The following is a 23,191-nucleotide window of genomic DNA, read 5'->3' as shown; positions in this document are numbered from 1 at the left end:
GACTGGAAACCTTGTGGTCAACACTATTCCCATTTGATGAGTGGTACCCCTCAAGGAAATTATCTAGTAAATGACACGGCATTTGCACAGTATTCTGATTAAAATGGATAATTCTTCTTGACTTTGTCTATTTTGGTGGGCGTTTTTGGGGTGAAAAACCTCTTCCTAGCTAATTTATTTACTATGGGTTGCCTCCCCATAATATCATATTATTTGTAGGCATGAATATATAATGGGTCAGAAACCATGAAAACCATGCTGTAACCAAGATGGGCCCAGGATTGCACAAAGCCCTTTATTCATACTGGATGTCCCAAGGACTTCTTGTTGTCTTGTTCTAAGCTGGCTTAAGCACTTCAGAGTAGACTTGAGAAGATGTGCTGGTCTCTGTCCTGCACTGTTATCCAGGACCATTGCTTTACGTCCAGATCAGTAGAAATAGGGATAGGTATTGTAGCCTAGGTAAATTTGGTGTAGGAAAAGAAAACAGTAATGGCTACAGACTGCTGCAATTTCATAGATATTACAATCCAGTTATAACCAATACAGTGTTTGAACATAAAATGGCACATAAGTTAACTTTGTATTCACGGGATGGTATGACAGCAAAGCTTATTGATTATGTTATTGTGAACTGAGGACTTGCAGGATTAATACAAGATGCTAGGGTATATAGGAGTGCTGTTATCAATGTTAAAAGTAAAGATTGCCATCTAGTATTGTCTAGGGTTAATTTAAAGCTGAAATTTCTAAACGGTAACTACCTGACAGGAAGTTATGATATTGGTAGACTCCAAGACGAGAATTTGAGCGAAACTTTCCAGGAACAGTTGGATACTAAACTAGAGAGGTTAAAATTTGACAAACTGGGCCATAATTAGTGATAAGTAAAAAGCTAAAGAGAGAGATGGGCAGAACATTTTGAGAACATGCTAAACCGAAATAAAGTTGCTGGGAAATATGCAGAGGAAAACGAAAAAGTTTGTGATACCTTGGATGTAAAGGAAGATTTGTTTTGTGAGGAAGAATTAACAACATTACTAAAAGGATAAAAAAAAAACAATAAGGCCCCAGTTATTGATAGTGTGGTAAATGTGTTTCTTGTAAATGGTGGTTCTAAGGTTAGAAATAAAACCCTAATTAAACCACCTGTATAATAAAGGTGATAAGAGTGAGTGTGGTGATTATTGGGGCATTTGTCCAGTTGTTGTAGATAGCAAAAACCTTAGTAATATTATTCTTTTTAGACTGAGAGATATTGTAGACTAAGTTATAAGAGACTAACATTGGTTTTTTTTTAAAAAGGACAGAGGCTGTGTCAACCAAATTTTTACTCTTAAGATAATAATTGAGGGCTCATTCTAACGAAAATTAAAAGTTCTAGTGCCCTTTTTAAGCGACCAAAAAAATTGGAGGGCACCTAGGCCCCCTCCCACGCTCATTTTTTCCCCAAAGTCACCAGATCAAAATTCTGAGATAGCCATTTTATTCACCATAGTCGAAAAACCTAATAACTATGTCTTTAGGGACGACTTACTCCCTCGCAGTCCCCGTGGGAGGGGCTGCAAGTTGAAAACTTTGACCTGTGTTTACACTTAGTATAGAATAGAATATGAGTTATTGGCTAAAATAGCACACAAGCTAGCATAAGCACGTCAGAACAATTACAATTACGATGATAAAATAAATGTTAAGGGATAAACATAGTTACAAAGTTAAATCAATTATTAAAATGCGAAACAAAATAGGGAACGAAAGAGTTTTTGTACCTCATTGTCAACATTTGGGGACACAAGTCAAGTTGAGTATTTGGAGCTCTACGAGCATTAAGTCTTTTATTGGGAAGGATTGGGCGGTTTTCTTTGAAGGGGGGAAGAAGACGTCGATGATAGTCAGAACTAAGGCACTTGTGCCTAAAGTTCATGGTAAGGAAGTGACGACGTGATTCCAATGTAGTGAGTTCAAGTCTAGCCAAATCTTCATCATAAGTAGTATAGGACGTCCCCAGTATAATTTTTATAGCTCTTTTTTGAATGCTTTCAATTTTAGAACATTGGGATTCGGTCAACCCAGGGTGCCAGACAGGGCAAACATATTCAAGACAAGGTCTTATATAAGAACAATAAATTATTTTAAGGTTCTGGATTGATATGGAGAACCATTTGAGAAGGGAAAAAGATCTAAGGGGAAAACCACCTGTTTTAAATAAGAGAAAAGAGTGAGATTTCCATTTAAGTTCATTGTCCAAGTGCACACCAAGTAGCTTAACCATGTTTAAATTTGGAATGCAAAGGTAATTATTGATTGGGGGTATATTTTTTAAAAAGGAGAATAGCATTAAACTGCTTTGCGGTATGCTCAGATTGAGTTTAACATTGCCAAGATCATTCTTTAAGTTGTTAATGAGTGAGTCAAGTTTAACGCCCAAAGTGTTTGAGGTTTGACAAAGGTTAAGTAATGTCAAATGGTTACGTTTGGTTAAATTAAAGGTTAAGTAATGGTTACTGGGAAGTGTACAGACGTTTCAGGGGGATTTTTTTGGTTTAGGGGGGAGAGTTGAGAGGGGGGGGTACGTGGGAGGATTTTTCCATGGAGAGACTTCTTATGGGGGACGAGAATTTCAATGAAGGGGGCGCAGGATTTTCTAGCTTTATTTGAAAAAACAATGAAAAAATAAATATGAAAAGTTTTTTCTACTGAAAGTAAGGCGCAGCATTAAAACTTAAAACGAACAAAAATTATTACGCATATGAGGGGTTTACCTCCTCGTCATACCTCACTCTTTACGCTAAAGTATTTTTAGTAATTTCAACTATTTATTCTACGGCCTTTGTGATTCAGAGGTCATTCTTAAGGAATTGGGACACAATCTAAGATTTAGTGTAAAGAGCGAGGTATCGACGAGGGTTGAACCCCCTCATATACGCAATAAAAACATACGAATATAGAAGTTCGTTACGTTAGTTAATTCGTTTGTTACGTATATTTTTTACCAATGAAAACGTTTGTAAAAAATTAAAAGTTCTAGTTGCTTTTTTAAGTAATCAAAAACTTGGAGGGCAACTAGGCCTCCTCCTTCGCTTCTTTTCTCTCAAAATCTTCTGATTAATTGCAATTAATTAATATACAAATTACGTTTTAATTATTTATGTGCGGAGAGCCAAGATCAAAACATGCATTAATTCAAAAACGTCCAGAAATTAAATAAAAAAAAAAGTTTTTGTAACGGAAAGTAAGGAGCGACATTAAAACTTAAAACGAACAGAAATTACTCCGTATATGAAAGGGGCTCTTCCTCCTCAACGGCCCGCTCTTTACGCTAAAGTTTCTTACTGTTTTAAAAAGTAGAGTTAAGAGAAAGGGTCAAACTTTAGCGTAAAGAGCGAGGCGTTGAGGAGGAAAAGTCCCTTTCATACGGAGTAATTTCTGTTTGTTTTAAGTTTTAATGTCGCTCCTTACTTTCCGTTACAAAAACTTGTTTTTTTTTTAATTGGCAAAAAAGATGAAGCCTACCATATGCGTGAAATGATAAAAATAACAAATTCGAAAAGCAGCTGCCACGTAGGCTACTATAAAAATAATGTGAAAGATATTTTTAATTATAACCCCAAGAAGTGGCATGATCTAGTTAAAAAGTTTCTGGCAAGCAAATTAGTAATATTGATTTCCAGCTTGATAAGCCTAGTATTAAAACTGCTAATGATCTCAACAAACACCGCGTCAAGATTGTCCAGGCATTACCTCCACTTTCCGCAGAGACTCTTGAGTCTATTCCCTATAGTCAGGATGAAAATCTTCCCCATATATCACCAAAAGATATCGAGAAGAAGATAAATAACCTAAAAAGGACAAGTACATGCCCATCAGATATTCCGATCGTACTAATCAAAGCCTTCGCTGATAAGCTGTCCTTACCACTGGTAGATATTTTCTGCACTATCACTGAAAGGGGATGCTACCCTGATACCTGGAAGCAGGGATTCCTGCCGCGGATTCAGAAGAAGGGAGCTGAGGAGGGTTTCAATGGGGTTTGACCAATTACACTCACCTCAGTTTTTTCGAAATTGTATGAAAGCTTTCTGATTGATTGGCTCAAATCAAAAATTGAATAACTTATTGACCCAAAGCAATTTGGTAATCACCGTGGCCTTTCTACTACTCATTATCTTGTAATATTACTGGATACAATATGTAAAAATTTGGAAAACCCTGATGTTTGGCTGAATCTACTTCTAATAGACCTCCAAAAAGCTTTTGATCTGATTAACCACAATGTTTTGGTTGAAAAACTTCTAAAAGAATTTTATGTTAACCCAAACCTTTTTAGAATAATTGCGTCTTTCCCTTCCAGTAGAACTCAGTGTGTAAAGTATGAAAGTGTCTATTCGGATCTCCTTCCAGTTTACTGTGTTGTGCCCAAGGGTACCCTCCTTGGCCTGCTCCTGTTCCTGATTATGATAAATGGACTTGCTACTGAACACCCTGACCGCTGGAAATTTGTCGACGACATGTCCTTACTAGGAAAATGCTGGAAAAATTTGAAGAGCTCAACCATGGAAATCATGGAAGATATTTCCAGTGACGCTGCACGGGCCGACATGATCGTGAATGCCAAAAAGTCAAATATAATGACTATCAGTTTTTGAAGAGTACGCCTTCGTTCAAGCAACCAACCCCTCTGGAGATGTCCGTTCAGCAGTGCAAACTCCTCGATATCACTATCTTGAGCGATCTGGTGTGGGAGATCCACGTTACTAATATCACAAAGCAAGCTAATTTGGCACTTTTTACGCTTAAATTTTTCTTCAAGTTTTACCGCCCTGCAATCCACCTTTTAATAATTTATCAGAAGTTTCATTCACCCTTTTTCCTGAATTTTCTTGTCCGGTTTGGCATTTTGGCTTGACTACTTCCCAATCTTTTTCAATAGAGTCGGTCCAGAAACGAGCTTTAAGAATTATCTATGGTCAAGGTAAACTCCCATATCACTTTCTTCTTAAGCATTTCCAGCTCACTACCCTATCAGACAGAAGAACCCTCCTGTGTACCTTGTTTAGCAGTAAAGTCATGATAAACCCCCGTTTCCAAGATTTATTCCCTCCGCCTTTCCAACCTTTAAGATCCGGACCTCAAAGACCCAATTCCCAGAAAGTCCCCACCCTTAAACCTCTCCTACCAATCCACGAGAGATACAGGAAGAGTTTAATTCCTGCATTTTTAAACATTATTAATCAGTGAGTTTTTTGTATTGACTCAGTTTTTTAGTTAATGATCGGTATTTTTAATCTGACAAGTGTCTGTCTGACACAGTGTGTCTATGTCTGAGTTTTTCTCTTTTTTTTTTTATCTGATAAGTTTTATCTGACTGTAATACCCTAAGTAAAGTACTAATTCGGCGCCACGCGCTGTGAAAGTCGTTTTTAAAATATAAGCCTCTCTCTCTCATATCAGAACTAATATGGTATCTTTGGTGTATAGATATGGAGTTTTTGTGCCCTAGTTCTCTTATTTTTGGAGTAATCTTCTGCTAATAAAATCAGGTCATAATCTTAGTAATACTTAGTAATGTGGTTTGTCGCCTTATATTACTTTTAAGATAAAGACATCCGGGGCTACTCTACGTCTGCTATTTTTGTGCTATTTTTGTTCCTGTTCGTCTACCTACATTGGTGCATGAGAAAATAAATCAGACTGAGGAGGTGCTTCAGAGCCTTCTGATATAAAGTCGATTTTAGAGTTAGAGTGTTCTGGCTGAATATTTCTTGATTGAACAAATTTTATCATTGCACAATACGTGACAATTTTACAGCGAGTTCTCATCACTTATATAAATTCTGGCATTACACTTACTGCTACGGAACACTCTATCCAGAAATGTTTTCATATGTGCCTTTTTATGGTAGCTTATAACTACGTAGGCACTGATTGGAATGAGCGATTGGCTTTACTCTGCCTTGCTAAGCTTTTTGACACAATTTTAAGGTCACAGATGACTAGGTCTATTCTCCCAGTGTGATTTGTTGCCTAGAAGCCTTTTAAAAGCTTTTTATAGTGAATATGGTCCTCCTTGGACGTGTCAGTTTTGCATCGTATCTCACCTTTGAACTCAATTTTCTGTTCTGAATATCATTTTTCCGTAGCAATGATCTAACAGTAAATATCAGCGATAGTGAGTGGACACTGCAAGTCCTACACTTTCTTTTATGGGTTATCGAGTTGTACTTGATGCCTAAATCTATCTGGAAAATTTAGATTATATAACTGCTATCATCCTGGTATTGCCATCTTTCTAACATACACAAAACAAAACAAAAAACTTGTCAATTTCTCTTGCCATAAGTTTTTTGCATCCAAATAGAAAATAAAAGTGATTATTATTTTGAGCTTTCTTTGTTGTCTTTGTATGCATGTGTTATATTTTTAAACTATTGCCCACTTTTTGCCAGTTTTTAGAGCAAAGTGGACACGAATGGCTGGTTATGATGAAGCTGACTGGCACCCTCCTTCTGAAGTTGAAGAGAAAATTAGACGGGCTCGAAGGGACAGATCAGATCGAATTTCCAATTTAATGGGTCAATACTTATTGAAAGGATATACGATGCTCAATTCACTCTGTGAGACATGTGGTGTAAGTAGAGTTACTTGAATTAAAAAATAAAAGCTAATTTCCAACTGGAGTAAAGTAATGGCTCAGCTAACTTCACCTTTGAAAATTTCAGAGGCTGAGAGAGAAAAAAAAGAGGAAAATACGATTCCTAGATGTGTCGATTGTGCGTATTATTTTTAAGTTCAATTGGACAATTTAAAATAAAACCCATAAAAAATAATAGATAACGGCATTCTAATCTAACTATCCCCCACTGTTTAAACAAGGTGTTTTAACTTTTCTTGCTGATTGCGTCCTTAAGATTAATTTCTCTGAGCCATATAATCTAAGGTGTAAGCTTTTTGTATGGATATAATACTCAATTCAGAAAATACAAATTTAATAGCAATTTTGCAAGGTATCCAACGCAACAATATGTAAGTAGACTTGGTAGAGGGCCCCCAAATGGGGGGCCAACATCTATGTTTCTGCACATGGAAACAATGTCAGAACTGCTCGCTATTGAGTTTTTAAAAATATATCTGGTTTAAATATTTCTACAGGATTTATGAATTTTTTTTACGTTTGACTTTTGGGAACGAAGTAGAGATTTCAAGGCAGTATATAAACCTTTTCTAATACTTGAAGCGGGTGCTTTTAAAAGAAAAATTTTTATCTCCTTATAATGTTGCAGCAAACCGATTAGTATGATCATGGTTGTCATGGCTTAGGTATTTGTATCATTTAAACGTGAGTGATTCTTGTTATTGCTATGGTCGAACTTATCATGGCTAGTAATTAGTTCCTTTTATCGGCTTTAACGATTGCTATTGAAGAATTCTTTAAAAAGCTTACTCTTATGTCAATGAATGTTTGTTTTATCATCTTAGGAATGAGAATTTTCATTTGATTATATGAAACACATCGGAGGACACTGTATGAATTACTACTCCCACAAGTGCTAGCAACGTATTGAAACATCAACCTGCCTGAGGCTTGCCTGGTAGTATACGCTCCTCCCCCATCCCAGTCAACTCAGCGCTTCTTTCTTTACCCTTTAACGTGAAGTTTTAATTTTCTTCAAATGAATTTCTATTAATTCTTCCCACCCCATTGAGAGACGACCTCATTTTGTTTGTTGTGCTGGTACTTGTATGACATACCCCCGATCGCTCAAGTTGTTCATTCATTGACGCATTGTAAAACCAGTTTTTTTTTTCGTTAGCTTCTTTCAGCTTAGCGTCAGACAAGACAAAGAAAAGTGGCAGAATAGATGGGAAATATGTAATTTAGGCTATACACATTTGCACAGTAGGGGGGTGGGGTGGGGTAAAGTATTTAGACAGTATGACGTCAGAAAACAATTCTTACTTCAGAATAGTTGCAGCTAATACATTTTGCATGCAGAACCGCTGTATTTTACCCCCATCCCCCCTAATGTGCAAACATATAGCCCAAATTTGTTTCCAAAGTATTATATTTTTATCATAGTTAGGTACATTTCATTAGGATTAACCTAACTTCACTTCTTGAGCTGCAGAGGGTATATCATACAAGTATCCAAATTTGTTTCTAAAGTATTATATTTTTATCATACTTAGGTATATTTCATTAGGATTGGGTGTCAGAGAAACAGGTTCTACTTAGATGAAGAATGTTAGGTCGGGGGTATATCATGCAAGTACTGTTTAGCTTAGCCCCGATTTTAATCTGTCACAATTTCCAGAAAACATTTTTATGTGTTAGTCTTAGCCAGTTCTAATGCAATTAAAATTGGTTTTGGTTAGATCTGGTTATATACTAGCTAAACCTCTATTCAACCTTCCTAACGGGTTCCAACATAACTGATTTCAAAATTAGTTCTAGCTAAATCTGTTCATATTTGCCAAATCTATTAGAAGGAATGTATTAATAGGATTTTAAATGCTATTGATTTGAGCTACTTTAATTTTGCTGATTTAAACTTGATATATACATATTTCATAGGTTTATTTTTTTTTTTTTTTTAGACAATATTACTTCAAGACCGACAGGGGACTTTATACTGCGTTGCTTGTGCTGAAGTCGATCCAGAAATTCAGAAAGATAGTCCTGGTATGTATTATGAGCATTCGATGGGTGTAACACCCTTTTTGAAAACGAAGTGGCTGATTTTGATTAGGGGGTTTGAGGGTGTAAACAGTAACCAAAAGAGAGTCCCTGACTTTAGTTGACTACATTTCTTAATTTTGATTTGAAATCAAATCAAAATAGTGTTTTAGTATTAATAAAATGATTGATTGATTGATTGAAATCGATTATAAATTGTCAGCTATGTGCGAACTGTTATATTACAATTCGCGATTTTTAAGGCATATTTTTCTCTAAAAGCTAGAGTATATTTGCATCTTCGAGATGGGGATCCTAGGCACGTACGTAATTTTTTTTTCAAAGGTCCTCACAAATAATTTTTTTTACGGGGATGGAGCTAATAATGAAATAATACTTTTTTTTTGGTAGCTTGAATTAGAAGCATCCATAAATTCAAGATAATTCAAGATTTCCAAAAGGCCCAATCTCCTTTCCTCCTGTCTATGTTCCTGTATCCACCAGCTGCCTATTACATAGTATATCCCATTAAACAAGGATATGCCATCGCAGATTTGTAGGGGACTACCTTACGCATTATTTTACCTTAGATTAGCTTCTGTTGAATTTACGCCTTTTTGACTGAACGGTTAGCTCTAGAGCTACTAAATTTTTGTTTATCAATATGCTTTATAAACAGGCTGTTCGAATGAACAGCCACAATAACTCGACCATAGCGGTCCCAAGTCCGATTGCGAAAGAAAGAGGGTTGGGCGATAGACTTGCTACCTGTCCCTGTAAAAAGAAACCAGCAACTGAATCGTCGATATTAGCCTCGAATATGACTACTACTTCCCTAACAACCTCAGCATGCCCCCGTACCCGATTTTTGACTACGAAGCAACAACTGAATGTCAGATTTTGGAATGTGAGGACGATGAACCAGATCTCAAAACTGAACAGATACTGAAAGAAGTGATACAGAACAATATATACGTAACAGCTATTAGTGAAAATAGATGGCTTGGTAGTGAGATAGAACCCCTACAAGATGGATACGTCCTCACACACAGCGGACATGAAAGCAGACGCCAAGCAGGTGCAGGCGTATTGATGTCATCCATAGCTAGGTGAGCGATGCTAAAATGGGCACCTGTAAACGAAAGAATTATTTACAGAAGGTTCTGGTCAGCCCATGGTAAACTTTCAATCGTTGCCTGCTACGCACTAATTAACGAAGCGGATGAAATAGAGAAAGACAACTTTCATAAAATACTACGAAGTGTTGTTGCAGAAATTCCTAGACACGATATCACATGTATCGTAGGTGATCTTAATCCTGAAGTAGGATCAATGCCCATCCTGAACAAGACCATCCACAAATATTCATGGACTTCACCAGATGGCCGCACGCGCAACCAGATTGATTACCTCCTCTTCTCACGCAAGTGGGGGAAGAGTCTACTCGATATGAGAAGCTATAGAGGCGTTGATTCACAATCCGACCATAACCTCATGGTTGCCAAGATCCATCTAAGATTAAAAGCGACACAGAAAAGCAATAAACTGACAACGCACAAACCCTTCAACGTTGAGAAACTGAATGACAAGGCAACAACACGAATGTTCCAGTTAGAACTTTCAAATAGATTTGAAGCCCTACAATCGGAATTAGAACCAAATACTGATGTCGAAAGTACGTGGGAGAAACTGAAAAATCCATACAGAGAAGTTGTAGTGGAGAAATTAGGCTATAAGAAGAAAAAAGAAAGAAAGGTGGATGGATTCCGCCGAACCTGAAAACTAATTGAGGCAAGAAAATCAGCCAAACTTTCTATTCTGTCGGCCTCAGACGCATCTGAATTGATTGTTCTGCAAGATTCATATAGAGAAATAGAAAAATAAGTAAAGAAGAGTGCCCGTGACGACAAGAGACAATTTATTGAACAAAAAGCAGCTTTGGCGGAATAAGCAGCAAAGAAGGGAGATTCGAAAACAGTCTATAGATTGACCAATGAGGTGATTGGAGTCAAGCCTAACAGGACTAATCTAGTAAAGGACGAGAATGGAGTTCTTTTGACAGACCCTTTGAAGATTGATGAGAGGTGGGCAACCCACTTAGAGAACCTACTAAATAGACCGAGAACAAATGACTGAGATATAATTCCTAACACTCACTCCATTTATGATTCTCAATGTAAATGAAAAGCCATCGTCTCCAGAAGAAATCATAGCCGCCGTCAGAAAGCTGAAGAACGGAAAAATGCCAAGACTAGATGGCATTACATCTGAGATGCTGAAAACTTCAGTCCGCGACTGTGTGACAGTTTGGGTTGAGCTGCTAACTCAGATATGGGGTAACCAGATAGTGCCCAGTGACTGGACGAAAGGAACCATTATTAAGTCCTTCAAAAAAGGTGACGCCTTTGTTTGTAGTAACTGGAGAGGCATTGACATAATGTCGATACCTAGTAAACTTATGTCAATTATTATGCTACAAAGCCTACATCAGAAACATCTTCGTGATGAAAACCACGGCTTCTGACCTGGAGGGTCATGTACAAACCAATTTTTACACCAAGAATGCTGGTTGAAGACACAAATGAATGGAATAAAAGGCCGTATCTTCTTTTCATTGACCTAGAAAAGGCCTTTGATTCGGTTGACCGAGAATTTATGGAAAATCCTTAAATACTACGTAATACCCCTAAGGTAATAGAACTGATTATTGCCCTGTACAAACAAACAGAATGCTGTGTACGAACAGAAAACGGGAGTTACAAAATACTTCAAAATCATGACTGGTGTCAAACGATAAGAGACGCCAAACATCGATTACAGCTGCTATTCGATGAAGTCTCAGGAAAAGCCCGAGAGTCGGATTGTCGATCGACGTCGACAAATCAAAAAGTATGTCCACATCTGGCTCTCCCTTAGCTCTTCAGTGCTCCGATAAAACCGTTGAACAGGTCCAAGAGCTTAAATACTTAGGATGCTCGATAGAGAATACTGGAGATGTAACATTTTAAATCCAGAGAAGGATTGGAGAAGCATTAGGTGCCTTCAACAGGCTGACACCAATTTGAGAAGTACAAGTACTCACTTCGTTTAAAAATGAGCCTGTTCAACAGCAATGTGCCGTCTGTATTGATGTACGCCAGTGAATGTTGGAAGCTCAACGAGCAACTTGAGAAACGTATCCTTGGGTTCGAAAACACTTGCCTTCGAAGGATCCTCAAAATCAGTTGGCATCAGAAAATTACTAAAAGGGAAATCTGGCTGAAAACGAACCAGCCCATAGTGACCGAAGTTATGAAGAAACGAAGATGGACACATTTAGGTCATTTTCTACGCATGCCCGAAAACAGACTACTCTCGAGAATGTATCAGTGACAGCCTGAAGGAAGACGAAGATGAGGCCGACCAAAGCACTCACTGTGGAAGCATTATGATCGGGACCTGAAAGAGGCCAACATTTATCTCACTCCACAATGGGAAGATATCACTGCAGCTGTACAGACTCGTGATGAATGGAGAGGTTTTGTCGACGCCCGATGCGCCACTGATGGCTCAGGAGGATTCTAAGCTAAGTAAGTAAGTTTGAATGAAAGTTCTAATCCATCATTTGATGATATACCTTCCGCACCAGAAAATTTATTGTTAAAAACCATGGTAAAATTTGTATTTAATGTGATTTCATAAGACCATGTAGATATAAGAGTGCAAGTTTGTATCTTAAGAACTCTTCTAGTTTAATAATAGTTTATTCCACAAATTTCGAGTGTATAATTATGTCTTTGCGGAATTTCGTAGAATAGCGTTGGTCATATTCCTAAATAGTCAACGCTGATTTTGACTCTTGAATCTAGCTTTGAATCTGAGTTTTGAGTCCCGCAAAGTAATGAAGCCTAATTCAAAGAAGACAATCCAATTTTTTCAGAACCTTCTTGTGTAAATTATTTTCCCCGGTAGCTCTGATGATTCTAGTAGTTCCGTATAGTGAGAAACCTTCCACACTTTCGATTTGACCCAGATTCAAAATTCCACATGGGAAAATTAAGATAGTATAAAGCTTTGACCACAGGGAAGTACCCAATCAAATTTACGGAAAAAATAATAGTTGTCTTATGCCTTATTTTGGAGCCATATCCTTCTGATTTCAGAACGTTAAATCCTGTTTTGGAATAATTTTCAGGAATATTTTTTTTTGACTCGGTGGTCCACCACACTATAGAACTATATATTTTCACAAGAGCTCTCTTATTGACATTTAGTCACAAGAAGATTTGCAAATATAGTGCATTCGAATTTGTCAAACATTCGAAATGTATAAATTTCCCCAGAGCTAGCCCAAAAGTGAACTTAACTAACCATCTCCTAGATTAGATTATTCATAAGATAGGGATCATTAACAAAGCAATTTGACAACTAAATACTCAGATTTTTTTTAGAAGCCAGTCTCACAATATTTGTACTAAGACACGGTTAAGCAAACCAAACCGGAATAAAACGAGAATCCCTTTCTGTAATCGGCCCAAAGGATACCACTCCCACCTCCTTCAAAATTGATAAATTATTTCCTTAAATGTATTTTCTATGTTTTAACCTCCCCTCACAGAAAAGTAATTTGACCTCTCCTGTCCCATTAGGGGTCAGATCTATATTCAGTCATGCATAAGCACATTCATCATAATTACAATTTCTGAGAAAATATCAAACAACCCTCGAAATTTTTTTGTACAAGATTATTGGCATGTTACTATCACAATCAGTCACGTACTCTCTTTACAAATTTGTGCGTTGCTAATTTTATGGACTGGATTCGTATGCATTGTCTATTTTTTGGGTATCGTTTTTGGCTTACATATTCATCCCTCTCCGAGTTATATTCCTGTGTAAGGGTCTGTCTTGAAGATTCGATTCAAAGCTGGAGCTTTCTTGCTTTTGTATTGGGGGTTTGACCCATTTTTTCTCTTCAGTTTTATTGCTCTCCTCATAACTTCTGTATTATTCTAGTCAATTGATTCGGTTTCATTCAAATTTAATCCAACTTAAATTGTTTACATTGATTTTATTATGCTTATTTAACGTTTATTTTTTTCTATATAATCCTATTATTTTACTTCATCTATTGTGCTTTATTTTAGGGATGTAAAATAAAACTTTACTTCTCATAAGGGTATCCTTAGGCAAAATTGTTCTACTTCCTTGTAATCAAAACTACAATTCATCAAAAAAAAAAAAAAAAAAAAAAAAAAAAAAAAAAAAAAAAAAAAAAAAAAAAAAAAAAAAAAATCAAGCAACGAAGCAACAGAATTATTTATAGAAAAGATTATTAGTAGGATAGTAGCAGAGCCAGAGTTCATGACTTTCTTCTCGGCTGAAAAAAGTTTGGAATAATGGGAAGATAAATCTTAGAACTAACATTGGAACATTGGTAGCCAAAGCAGTGATAGTGGTCTAGTATGCTCAGAAACTTGGGTGGTTCTAAAGGTTGAGGAAGAATTCTTTTAAGAGAGGCTTGTCAAAGAATAATCTTAGGTTGTTGGCTGACTGACCTAATATAAAACAATTAGCTGTACCAAAAATGTAGTTTGACCCCCTTTCTAGGGCTATAATAAAGGAATGGTTAAGGTGACTAGGCGACGTTTTACGGATGAAAAATCAATGTATATATACTACCATCTAAAATTCAAACATGATTTTTGTTTTCCAAAATTTCTAGTTACATAAAAAAAAAAAATGTGGTTAATTTTTTTTAAGATTGAAGATTTTTTTTTATAGTTAACCTGGGAATGCTTTACATTTTAAAGCTCCAAAATCTTCCTTGCAAAATTTTTAGTTAAAAAAAATTGTTATCTTTTTTTAAGGTAGAAGGTCATTTTTTCAAAGGTAATGTATTTGTAGTAACACTATAGATTTCTTAGGTAGTGTTTTCTTAAAGCTAGAAGGATTTTTTCTTTGAAGTTTAACGAATAAACACTTCACATTTTAAAATTCCAAAATATACCTTACAAATTTACATTTGCAAAGAAAAACAAACTTCCGATAGCTTCGGAATCAAATTCTTCAAAATAGTCAGTTAGAATGTAAGTTGGTGCATGTAGAATGACCTCTACGTGCCTCTGGATATTCGACTAGCCAACGGAGCACTAATTGCCCCTAGGGACAGCACAGTGTAGCCGTTTGGTATGGATTTTGATGGAAGCATTCTCTCAGACGTTCTACAAGTCCGATTGACCCGAAGACGGCACTGGTATCGCTGGCGTCTGCTGTGGAACGTTTAAAAGTAAATTAGTCTGATGCCAAAATAATGCCTGTTTGCCCGACACTGCCTAGCACAGTCAAATTTATGGGAGTTCGTAGCCAGAATATTCAATTTGTCAATCAGTTTACCTACCTTGGTTCAACTTCTGCTCAAATGGAGGTCTGGATTCAGAGATATCAGTAAGGACGCGAATGCCGTCTTCGGCTGTCTTCTAAGAACAGTATTTCATGAGCCCTAGATCGGTCAGCTGCCTGACAAAAGTGCGAACCTTCTCCGCTTCGGTAGCTAATATTTTTCTATGCTCGTCAGAGACGCGGCTGTAACCTTGACCCAGGTGATAAAATCAGATCCTACCCAGATGAGTGCCCCCGAAAAATTGAACGTGTCAGATTGTTGAACACATCAGACTCCTGTCGGTCTACTTTGTCTACCTCCGCTCCTGCCCGAATCCTCTTTGAGTTTGAACCAGCTGCAAATGGTTGGAAGCGCCCCTGAAGATGACCAAGCATCAGATGAGTGTACGTCAGTTGCGGTTGACTCACTTCCATATATCCCAACACAGCTCCAACCCTCACCCTCAACTGGCCACTCTGGAGTTGACTAACGGCCCTGATGTCTAGTTTCTATTCTGCTAGCAGCGCTTCTGAGCAAAAGCTTCAAGTAAGAAAGACCAAGTCCATGAAAAAGTTAAAAAAAAGAAAACTAGTTATTAGGTTTTTGTGAAAAAAAATCCCTTGACTTTGGAAGACGGACAATTCGAAAGGTCAGGAAGAGTTTCTTGCGAGTCTAAAGCAAAGCCAGTTGGCAACATTCTCTGCAAACTGTTTATCTTATCACCATTCTTTAAGAAGACAGTGTAGGTCAAGTACAGTGTTTAAAAACGACTTGAATATAGGCCACTGTCAGGAGTTATTGACCTCGGGCCCTTGGGTGCTGGTTACTAGACTAAGTGAAAATTTACAAAAATAAAACATAAGGGGTTATTTGCTTCAAAAGCATCTATTTGCTTAAAAGAACTTTTAAACATTCTGCACAAATCATGACAGAATGACAGTTTATTTCCCACGAGAAAAAAAAATGCTGGTATGATAAGTATGCGCAATTTGAATCTAGACCACTATCTGGAGAGGTCTGGAAAAGTTCCAGTCTTAAACGTGAAAGGCCATTGTTTACTCCACTCACTAAAAGGATAGTAATAATCTGTAGCCCGGCCGGAGGAAGATGTTCTTTATTCAATCTTCGGTATAAACTGCATGGCGATATCTATTGTGATCAATTAAATAGTATATAGGGATTTGGATTTGTATTGATAACTAAAGTCGTTTGGTCTCAAAGCAGACTAAAAAAAAAAACACGACACACAGTTATTTTAACTACGTTTATTCCTGCTAAAGCGATGCCAAACGAGTGTGACACTTCAAACATGCTTTATGGCAACTATGTTGGATTCTTTTCACTTTAGAATAGCTCTAAGAGCTAGATTACCTTGTTAAAAGGGTGAGGAGAAGAAAGTGACAACCTTGTAAAATCCTAGTCTGTGACAAAAGTATACTAAACAATTTGCATTTTAGTATTTTTGCCGATCTAATTGCTTTTGAGCTACTTATTTAGTCAACACCTGTACTTTGAAATATGGGAATTAATTTTTTGAGCAAAAACATTAATTATTTCTACAAGAGTGTTCGAAAATCGTAGCCTTATAGGATGGGAACGGAAGGAGGAAACTCCTGCAAGAAGTCCACTTTTACTGCTAAAACCCTACATTTCTGTGAATTTTAATGGTTTTATTGTTCAGAGTGGAGAGATCTTGTAGACAATCTTAGAGAGGATTTCCCTTATCCCTCAAATGAACAATTATAGATTTCAGTGCAATTAGGCCTTTGTTCAAGATAGGGAAAAAGCCGGCCTTTATTTAGGGATATCTTAGGTGTGCACTAAATAACCGAACCAAAACAAGGCGAATAATACGAAAGGTTAAGTAAAAACCACAGGAAATTTTTAACATTAAAAAAGCAAAATCAAAAACAATCTTGAAACTTTCTTCATGGATGACCAGCTAAACTGAAATATATCAAACCAAATTATGCATCGTGGTATATCTATTGCTGGTCTGTATGCTACTTTTCTTTCTAGAAATAAGTGAGGAAGCAGCAGAGAGCCAAAGGCAAGAGGCTAGGTTTTCTAGCTCAAGAGAAAATACTTCACCAGCTGAAGCCCCTTCTACTTCATCAACTGTCATCGCACAGTCTCAAGAATCGCAGATTGGGCAAGAAACAATACCAATTTCTATCACAAATGCGGTACCTTCGACTTCAGTACCAACTGAGCAACTAACCACCAGCACCCAGACTTCTATGAAACCTTATTCTGAGAAGACAGGTGGTATCAAGACAGTAGTGTCGGCTAGTATTGGAGGTGTTCTGCAATGTCTTGAAAATACAAGATCACAGCTACTTGTCTGCAGTTCTATCAAGAAGCAGAAAGAGCTTCTCAGTCTCATGAAGATATGCGGAGAAGCTCTTGCCTCTTTGAAAAAAGTTTCTTCATAAAGAGTCAAGTATTTTGTCAAAAGTTGTGGATGAAAGTGGTATGCATATAAGTTTGTAACCCTTTATAGATTTACTTTACCCCTTTCAAAATAAGGAGGTTTTATTTTTATTTTTTTGTAGTTAAAACATCTATAGAAAGGATGAAAGCTCATGGATGACTTTGTTAAACTAAATGGGAAACTCAAGTTTAAAAGATTATTTGATTAAGAACTGATGAGTTTGTTGCAAAGAAAATAACTTTCTTTGACAACTTAAATTTTTCTCGTCGTATTATCTTTTGCCCTATTCCAATTTCCTCGGTTAATATTTTTTTGTAAGCAAAAGCCTATTTTCCATTTTGAACGGTGTTTTCGAGAAAAAGGCAATAATGGTAAAATACTTGACTCGGCATTCCTGTGTAACGCATCAAAAACAAAGTAGATTATTGCATTTTCTCGAGAGCATTGTTTTTTTAGCAGTTATGTTCATTATCAACTTTTTAAGCACAATTTTTCAAATTTGTTATTGACAATTTGAAATTATTTCATCCTTTCTTTCTTTTTCTTCAAGGTCCATTGTCAATTTCAGTTGTAATCTGTGGAAAGAACTATTGTTTTTTTTAAACTTAATTGATTCTTATTTTATATACTCTTCCGCAATAAAGTCTTTATTAGTCATATATTGGTCTTTACAACTTCGGTTAGATGTATTGAACTTTTTGACCGTACTTAAATCCAGTGCAACGCTAGACAGAAAATATGCATATTAATAAAGTAGGTTAAACAGGTAATTTCAAATTTTTTCCTAACTAGAGTTTTCTGTAAGTAGTAGCGCAATAACTTCATCATAAATCCAAATGCGAATGATTAATAAGCACCACATTAAAATCAAGCCTACGAGTATGAAACAATGACTGTAAAAATAAAAATATAAACGGAATTAAGTAGTTAAAAAAAAACTTAAAAAAAATGTTTTAAGAATAACTGGTGAAGCCGCGCACCCAATTACACAGAAGTAACTAAAAATTTACAAAACATTACATTTTATAAGCGTTTATAATATATCTTTTTAAATAAGAAGAAAAAAGTAAATGAATAAAAAGAAATACGAAAAGGAGACTGAATTATTTTTGACTAGTCCTGTTAAGTATATTTCAAAGGTATACTTATCAAGCTGCTCCGAATAGTATTGAGATATATGTTCATCAGAATCGTCTATTCCATTAGTGCTTTTACTCTGTTTATTTCAAAGCTTAGACGCTCTTTATTATAAGGCTTTGAAATTATAGCCCGTAATTGATATTTTACAACTTATTCAAAGTTTTTCTGATGAAGTGCAGGAATTTCTTCACTGGTGTCATAAATCTTAGCTCGGGACCATTTTACGATTCTACAGTGAGTTTACCAGAATATGAATCTCTTTCGATCTAAAAAGCCAGTCAGTTATTTGGATATGTCCCCCCCCCATTCCTCTGAAAAAAAACATTTAGCTAGTCTCAGATTGATCAGGTTAGGGTGTTTCAGCTTGATCTAGACAAACGACTTGAATAAAGTTACGTTGATGTGTTAATGACTTTAAGGGTTTTGCCCACATTACCTATCAAAGTGGCATCTATCTAAAGGAATTTTTCGAGTCTTAAGGTAATAAAAATTATTTAAGACCAGCAATGATTGAAGATAGTTGTGTTACCTGATAAACGACACGGCACTACAGCAATTCATTTTCAGCGGTAACACATCAATGGATCGATGTTTTAGAAACATCAATGCTTAGATATAAATTTTGCTTTTCCACATTCCCAAAATTTCACAAAGGACCCAGTAAATACCACCAATACCGTCAGGCCGGGTCGACACGCTATTGGTTTAATCGGTTTATTCAAAGAAGTCTAAAAGTTTAGTCCAATTGGGTGACAAATTTAGTAAAAATTAGCTCAGTTCAAACAAAAAATGATACAAAAATGGTGCTGGTAAGGTCAAAGAAGGCCTGGCATCCATACTTACTTCTTACTGTGAGCTAACCATTAAGAACGACCTGATCGTAATCACAGCAACCAGGATTGTCACGAGCTATCATTTGTAATTTTGTGTTACGTTTTTGGGGAAAGGTCACTATTAATGTTGAACATATTACGCTTACATCTCTATTTTAAAAAAATCTTATTTGCAGTTCCTTGTTTTCAAATTCCTGACTAGCTTTAAAACCTCGTCGTTTTTTTTCTATCTTCTCCTGTAGCATAGCAACAGTTGTTTTGTGCACTACCTAGATAATTCACTCCATATTTTGTTGTTATGTGTGTGGGTCGTCTTTTTAAGTGTAGCATAGATGCTGGGAAACCAATTAGGTGTATGGTATTTGGTTCAGTCTAAGCAAGACATCAGAAAAGACTATAAAATGGCGGAAAAAATGAAAAAGAAGAGGAAATGGCAGAAAGCTCGGCCAAATATATTTGAATGGTTTTATTATTTTGAACTTAGCTGTCAGTATCTAAATATTTATTAACGTGAAGTTCGTTCAATTTTGAACAGGCTAATTGAATCTAGTCTAGACAGGAGCAAAGTGATGGATGCAAGGAACTCAAATCGTTGATTCAGATTGCGAAGGAAATTGTTCCGTTATCTGGTTGGAGTACTCTTGCTAGTGACAGGCTTCGAGAAAGCTAGCAGCATTCTGGCCAGACAACAACCAAAGCAATAAAATGTGGTGAGGCTATTCGCTGGGAATCCCTGTTAAAAATGGTTTAAACTTAGTTCTTTTGAAACAGCTCATCACCAGTACTATTATCTTACTAGTGAAGCCTTAAAAGTTACAGACAGAAGATGAGCTGCTTCCGGTCTGTGCGGCGATAGTTCTTTTTCAGTCTTTTGATGAATGGACAACTGAATTGCCTTCTTTGGTACACCCGTTAATGTCAAAGGTTCTACTACTGATCATACTATTGAAGAAGAAAATGACTGATAAAACTGCCAGTAAATAATTAATAGCTTTTAAGCTGGTGAAAATTCGCAACGCTAATTGATTGAAAGAGTAAATCAAGCATTTGGGACTACTGAACTATGCACAATAGGAATTTAAGCAACTTATCGTTACCCATGATTAGAAATTCATGAATGTAATTTCAGAGACTCACTAGATTAACTTTAACAAAACCAACAATATATATCTGGGACAAAAGAGGGTCTATAGAACAAGCACGACCATATCTTGGAAGTTCATAAGCTTGTCTCTCAGAACTATTATTATTAGTATTATTTCTATTAATAGGAGGGGCGGACCCACTATCTGTGGGTCAACGCTCAAGTCTTCAAGGCCAATTGCCTCTAAGCCCCAAAAATTAAGCTTTAATTACGGTTAGGGGGAGCAATGATGGGTTTGACCTCCCCACACTTACCATATATCTTGCCAGTTGTCAGACTTCTCCCTCCCTTACTATGTCATCCAGCTTAGCAATAACATTATGAAATATCTGAAGCTGGTGTCCTAATCCTAGCTGGATATTCTTCTATCAGATGCCTTCTTGTTTCCACAGTGGCCGTCCTGCATTTTTGGCATAATGGGAATTCATTCCTCCCTATTCGGGAAAGAAGTTTCCGGAAGTTTACAATTCCTGCTATGGCTTCTATAACCATTCTTGTCTCAGACCTTTTCAGTCGTAGAAAATGTTTAGTCGGGGTGGGGCTGTACTCCAGGAGTAATTCCGTCGTTTACTTACACCCTACCTTCCTATGCCAATTTTGTTCCGTTCTCTCATTGCTCCAATTCCTCACTTCAACCTTCCAGCAACTGAGAAATTGTAATGAAAGGTTCTGAACCATAATATCTCAGTGATGTCCCAGCCTTATCTGCTTCATCTGCCATCTGCCATCTGAAACCCTTTATTCTAGAGTTCCATGGGACCCACATCAGGGTAATTTGGTTTCCTTTGGATACCAAGCTATTCAGGGCTTCATAGCATTCCAATTCTCTATTTTGGTGGCCTTTTACATTCTGAAGAGCCTTTAGGCATGCTTTATGGCCTAGTTAAGATACATAATTCTATCTCTGTACTTCCCATTTCCAACAGTCCTCCAGCTGCCCGTTCTATTCTGAACATTTCAGCCAGAAAAACTGTAGCAAATTTTCTGAGGTCACAACTGACTACCTCCTTGTCCACATCAGGAGTATTCTGATATATTACTACTCCTGTCCCGGATTTTCCATCAAACCACGAACCATCAGTATAACATTGTCGCGTTACTTTGGTGGAGCAGCTCTTATATCCTGCTCCACTTCCTTTCGGTCTTTCGTAACAATTTGGAATTTCCTCTTCGGTTTTATTCTTGGGATAGTATTATTTTTAGGCATCTGCTGGCTCTTCCACTGAAGCAAAGAGCTACAGATGCCAACATGGTCTTTACTTTTCCCATTTCGTATCTGCTGTCTTTGGGTTCACTGACCGTTTATCTGTAATCTAACAGCACTTTTTACTGCTTCATCCTCTAGAAAAATTTTATTGATAGAAGTCCCAAGATAAGCTTCATGGATGCCATAGTGGTTTCATTTAATCATTAGGCATGCTAGCCTTTGCACCCTTATTAAGGGGGTTATGTGGCTCGCAATTCGAGTTGAATTAACCCAAGCCACTATTCCCTATGACAAAATCTGTCTAAATACCGTCTTATATAAATGCATGATCTTACTGGGAGTCAGACTCCAATTCTTTCCCATCATTCGTTGACACTGAATTATGGAAGCTATGGTTTTTCGTGCATTTTCGAGACGATGAGCTTTCGAGCTCAGTTGGTGATCAATTATGACCCCTAGGCATTTCACCTGCTTTTTCAGAGATAATGGGTGATCATAAATTTTAGTAACAAAGGGAGCTTGCAATTTCTTCTTTTTGTGAATGCTACTACTTCAATTTTCAGGTACTAAGTGTAGTTTATGATTCTGTGATAATATTTGGATTTTGTCCAGCATGTGCTGTCCCAATTCAAACAGTGTCCTTAGACATTTTTCTCTCAGTAAGGATAATAGGTCATCTACATATGCCACGCTATATCCGGATCGCTGTTTTGATAAATTCTACAGGCTGTTCATGCCCAGGTTCTATATATATAGGTAGATTACCCCCTCCCTTGTGGGCATCTTTTCCGAACGGTCTTCGATTTGTTTATTACCTTTAGCTCAAGGAATATCTTTCGGTTCCTGAGCATGTGGGAATTCCATTTCTGAACAGATCTATCTAGTCTTGCTTTCTCCATGGCCATTTCTATGGATTCAAAAGAAGCGTTATCAAATCTTAATTCTATGTCAAGGAATATGCCTAAGGCGTATTCTTTACATTCTAGGGCTTCCTCTACCCGCCACACCAATTGGTAAGCCGCAGCGTCTGTATAGCCTCTTATCTTAAATCCCATTTGCTTTTCAGATATCGTGTTCTTATCTCCGGATTACTTATCAGAAACCAATTAATCAATCGTTCCATCACTTTCAAATGAAAGGAGGTTAACATATTCAATCTATAAGACCGGGGTTTGAGTAGTCCTCTTTTCCTGGTTTAGGTGTGAAAACGCACCTGGCCTTGAACCATGTACGGGGGGTATAGCCCAAAGTGAGACTTCTCTTTCCAATACCAATATAATCGGTTAGTATTTTCTCCCATCCTTTCTGGAGCATTGTAGGGTATATCCTATCGGCTCCAGTGGCTTTATAAGTTTGAAAATCACCCGCAGCTTTTTTAACCCAATCCTTCCTTACAAT

General features: G+C 36.9%; 1 protein-coding gene across 5 annotated transcripts in view; it reads left to right on the top strand.

The window, feature by feature from the left end:
* LOC136030149 (protein ZNRD2-like) overlaps positions 1-18,128 on the top strand; it is a 46,294-nt gene extending 28,166 nt beyond the window's left edge. For 3 of the 5 annotated variants that reach the window (XM_065708892.1, XM_065708865.1, XM_065708884.1), the window contains exons 2-4: positions 6,454-6,628; positions 8,596-8,680; positions 17,055-18,128. In XM_065708892.1, coding sequence (XP_065564964.1) covers positions 6,470-6,628; positions 8,596-8,680; positions 17,055-17,470 — 660 coding nt within the window. In that variant the 5' untranslated portion in view covers positions 6,454-6,469 and the 3' untranslated portion in view covers positions 17,471-18,128. Of the gene's footprint in view, positions 1-6,446; positions 6,629-8,595; positions 8,681-17,054 lie in introns of all 5 variants that reach the window. The other 2 variants (XM_065708856.1, XM_065708874.1) reach the window with 1 other exon arrangement.
* The last annotated feature ends 5,063 nt before the right edge of the window (positions 18,129-23,191 follow it).

Source organism: Artemia franciscana, chromosome 1 (assembly GCF_032884065.1).
Source record: "Artemia franciscana chromosome 1, ASM3288406v1, whole genome shotgun sequence".
Taxonomy (NCBI): Eukaryota; Metazoa; Arthropoda; class Branchiopoda; order Anostraca; family Artemiidae; genus Artemia; species Artemia franciscana.
This window is presented reverse-complemented; position numbering and strand designations above follow the sequence as displayed.